This window comes from Frankliniella occidentalis, unplaced genomic scaffold (genome assembly GCF_000697945.3).
Source record: "Frankliniella occidentalis isolate FOCC.00 unplaced genomic scaffold, Focc_3.1 Scaffold81, whole genome shotgun sequence".
Lineage (NCBI taxonomy): Eukaryota > Metazoa > Arthropoda > Insecta > Thysanoptera > Thripidae > Frankliniella > Frankliniella occidentalis.
This window is the reverse complement of record NW_026267211.1, coordinates 717,064-721,229: the sequence shown is the minus strand read 5'-3', so window position 1 is coordinate 721,229 and position 4,166 is coordinate 717,064. Positions and strand designations below refer to the sequence as shown.

The 4,166-nt window shown below is 48.8% G+C and overlaps 1 protein-coding gene across 1 annotated transcript in view; it reads right to left on the bottom strand.

Annotated features, from left to right (window-relative positions):
• Positions 1–2,105, bottom strand: part of LOC113212538 (uncharacterized) — an 11,339-nt gene extending 9,234 nt beyond the window's left edge. Inside the window, exons 1-4 of the mRNA XM_026431277.2 lie at positions 1,369–2,105; positions 1,160–1,297; positions 854–1,028; positions 161–778 (exon numbers count right to left, since the gene is read on the bottom strand). Of these exons, the coding sequence (XP_026287062.1) occupies positions 161–778; positions 854–1,028; positions 1,160–1,297; positions 1,369–1,496 (1,059 nt within the window). The 5' untranslated portion in view covers positions 1,497–2,105. The remainder of the gene's footprint in view (positions 1–160; positions 779–853; positions 1,029–1,159; positions 1,298–1,368) is intronic.
• Between the last annotated feature and the right edge of the window lie 2,061 nt (positions 2,106–4,166).

Here is a 4,166-nt window from a genome sequence, read left to right as displayed (position 1 = left end):
AGGTATATGACGTGCCATTGGGTCGTCGTGTGGAGAGGTGTGAGCAAAGTTGTGTGTGTGTGTTATTTGGAACGAGGTATTAGAAAAAAAACATGAAAAATCTTTCATCTTTAATAAAAACAGCAACATTCAAAATAAAAACAAAGAACTAAAGCAGTACCTGTAATCCATCAACAAAGATATTAAAGGACAGAGCTCCTTTGGGGACGTGTCTTTTATACAATTTTCCATCATATACATCCTCATAATTTGAAGCACACAGTTTTGACCGATGTTGAGGAGAAATTAAATGGGCTGACAGCCCACTTTCAAGGAGTGCCTTAATCTGTTGCTTTACAGATAAATAGAGGAAGTAACTCTTTCCTTTCTTGCATTCATTATAATCAAGTTGAAGTTGGCAGTTACCACAAATATTGACATTATATTCTATACGACCAATGTAATCACCACAATTTGGACACACATAGTGTACAGTCATATCAGAGGAATATGCATCAATAGCTTCTTTCATCAGAAACTTGGAAGGTGAGAATCCATCCCTGTCTTTGTTAAGAAGGCCGCTCAACTTCATTACTGATTCTGCAGCAGTATAAGTTAGATTGTGTCTCTTCTTAGTAGCCAATAAAAGTAGTAGTTTGACTCTATCTCTAACACTGGAAGGTAGGTCTGGTGCAGTGGCGCATTCATCATCCTCGGATTCATCTTGACTACTATCGTCATCAAGTTGGTTATCATCAGGGTCATCAGGAGGCTCGTCAAATATTTGGTCGAATAGCTCCTAAATGGCACCAGAGACATGAGACATTGCCAAAAGTAACAATCAACAATGTACAAGAGGAAAATTTAAACTTACCTCTTCGTCCATGCATTGAAATTGTTCTGATTCATCATTATCATCATCATCCTCATCAAGAAAACCGTCAACACAGGGAACATCCGCATCACAGTCAGTAAAATCACAAGCAGGCACATTGCCATTGCCGTTGTCAATGCTAACAGCAGGATCAGATGAAGCTGCACCAATTGGCCTAAAACCATTAAGAATGAATGTGGCACAGGTTAGCCCAGGTGTGAAAAAAAGCAAACAGCAATATGAATTTTTTGTAAAAGTAGGCTACAACTAGAGTTCTTTAGGAGTATGAATAACAGTTTCACTCACGTTTCCAAGTAGTTGGTGGGGTCGACGTCACTGAAGGTTGAGGTTAAAAAGTCATGTTTTTGTTTATTGATGCCCTGACTATCCTGGAGCACCTTCTTCCGCGGCACTGCTGGTTTAGGTGGATTAGCTGGCTTAGCTCTGTAACAACAAAACGCATGATAGAGAAAGGCAAACAAAATAAGGAGCAACAAACGAAAAGATTTATGCACCTTTTTCGTTCTGGATGATCAAGTTCGTTCAGCGTCGATTTCGGAACGGGGACAGCCGAGTCTCTGAAGTGATACTGAATGTATGGGCCTCGCTTGCGCCTTCGCCTACAATTTTCTAAATTGTCCATGGTAAAAACATAGCGACTGAAACTGACGAGGCTGGCTCGAGTACGACCGAGTCTTACCGGCTTGTTGCGTATGAGAAGCAGCTGAGAGCACCACGGTGTTTCCCTGCGCTGCCGCTGGAAGCGCGACAGTCGATGGGTCCGAGGGAACTCCCAGGGAAGCGTTATTCACACACCGCGCACCCCGATGCCCGACCTCCCGCCTGCTCGTGGTAAGAACTTGTCGACAAACGTCGCAAGTACAAATGCTTGTGTTTTAATACTGCACCTCAGTCTACAACGCAAAGTTAACTGTAGAAATGCAGTAAAATAGCACTCAACGATAATTTGTAACACCTTTTCGAACTGTATTAGTAAGTAAACTTTGGCACTGTAGAGGGCGGGCATGAAAATTTGAAGTGTATTCTGCTCAGAACAGTGTACTGCATACTTCACTTTAAAACTGCAGAAAAAATGTGTGAATTATGAAGTTGTTGACGTGTAAAAGTCGAGGCAAGAGTGCAGTGGGGAACTATAGTGTGAGAACGGTTACTCGCGTCTTTAAAGTACAGTTTTAAAACTGTAGTTTTGCTAGTGTAGTTAAAACTATAGTTTAACTGCAGATCCTTCCACCCGGGTGGGAGTGTCGTGCGTGATATCACACGTGTGTTGTTTCCTCTGATAGTCATTATTCCTCTTCATGTTTGCATTTTAGTAGGCACATCGCCTACCATTCTTGCTTTTTGACACCTCCTCCTCCTCCCCCTCCCTCTTTCTCTCTCTCTCCCCCTCAATGAATTCTAAAATTCTCTCTCTGTCCCTCTCTTTCTAGCCCCACGCCCGGCCTCTTCTGCTCCCTTATGTCTGCTCAGCACTCGGCCATCTCATATGGCAAAAAGTAATGCGCATTGCACATTCATCATAAAGATGCTGTAGATGTCCTCGTCCCTTTACGCCGCCGCGCGCCTCGGCCGCGTTGCTATGCCGCGGGGGAGGAGGCGGGAGGGAAGGGCTGCGCGGGGAGCGAGGGGGAGCAGGGAGCCGGGACGTAGGGAGAGGCGGGGGAGCGAGGCTGACGCTCGTAGACTCGCTGCTAAACAAGGCGTGGTTGGTTGGATGTTTTGCCGGACTCGGGGGGTCCCGCCCCGCCACCGCAGTAATCTCTGGGCTCGAATTGTAACACAATCTCGCGACGATTAGAGGAATTACACAGCGTTCTGCTCCGCTCCGCTCCGGCCGAGCCCCGCCACCACCCACCCCCATCCAACCGCCTCTCGGTAGTGGGGTGGGAGTGAGAGTGAGGGAAGCGGACGTGAAAGAGGTGAACACGCGTCCGCCACACGATGACTCATTCTGTCCGATCCGTTCTTAAATTGTGACTCAAACAATAATAGTCCTTTAAAAAAAAAACACATAATAACTTAAAGAGAGAGTCTTATTTTTCTATTGTATAATTTTGTATCTTTTTTGAAAATGGTGTATTCGTGTGAAGATAAACGTGTCGAGTGCGGTGGCTTTGTTACTGTCCCGTCTCACTCACGTCCCGTACTGCAGATCCCCTGTTCACGCGACGGAGTGTTTGTGGCCTCGCAGGCCACGGCGCTCCCGCAAAAACAAGATGCTGATGGGCGGGTGTCGCGGCGCGGCGTGGCGGGGCGGCGGCTCAGGCCCTGTAGGATCGGTAGACATTTAATTTCCGTCCTCAAAGCAGCAGAAGGAGCAGCAGGAGAAGCAGCCCTTGCGCGCCTGAAGGCCTGAAGGCCTGAAGGCTTGCCTGGCCTGCTCAAGCCTCTGCGCCGAGGTCGCGTCTCCGCCGTGGCGCACGGCGCTCAGGGCGAAGACAAAAGTGTCTTTCATAACGATGATCTTTTGTGTGTATATATTTCATGCTTTTTAAGCCGACATTTTTATTCGGCAGCTACGTCTGCGCACGCGGGGGTTGTTTTTAACAGGGAAGAGATCGTGGAAAAGTTCCAGACTGTTGCTCCTCGCCCACCATGACCTGGCGGGGAACGGAGAGGCGACTGGATCGCCTGGTTCCGCTCTCTGCCAAGGCAGTTTGCCATTTAATTTTCTTTTGCCTCGCCCGGAATATATTTCCCTGTTGCCATGCGCTCCGGTCGGACCATCGCAAGCCCTTTCCTGTGGTCTGATCTCCACAATAATTAACAATCTCTCTCCCTTTGGCCCTCGACCCGGTGCAGCTCGGGCTCGGGCTCGGGCCGGCACGGGCGCCTGGAGCACCCGCCGGCTGGGCCGCCCGCTCGGCGCGGGTGCGGGCGGGATGCCTACCCCCCCGACCGCAGGCGCTCGGCCCGCCAGCCGGCCGGCTATCCAAACACCTGCTCGCTGTTTAAATGCAGGCAGGCAGTTGCAATGTTGAATGTCGTCATTTAGCATAGTAAGGTTTTTATTTTGACCGAGTAAACTGAGATTTCCGACAGTTCCGGGCCCGGTTGATTGTTTTGACACTTCGTCCACCCCATCCCTCCTCGGCCCACCCTCCCCCACATCCCTGGTCATCTCTCACCCCTTTCCCACCCTTTCCACCCGCTCTCCGACTCGTGGCAGAGTATGACCCTAAACCGCTTAGTGTTAATTGAGAGTGTTAGTTCGGCAGATTCTCATCCTCTCTCTCTCTCTCACACTCTCTCTCTCTCTCTCTCTCTCTCTCTCTCTCTCTCTCTCTCTCTC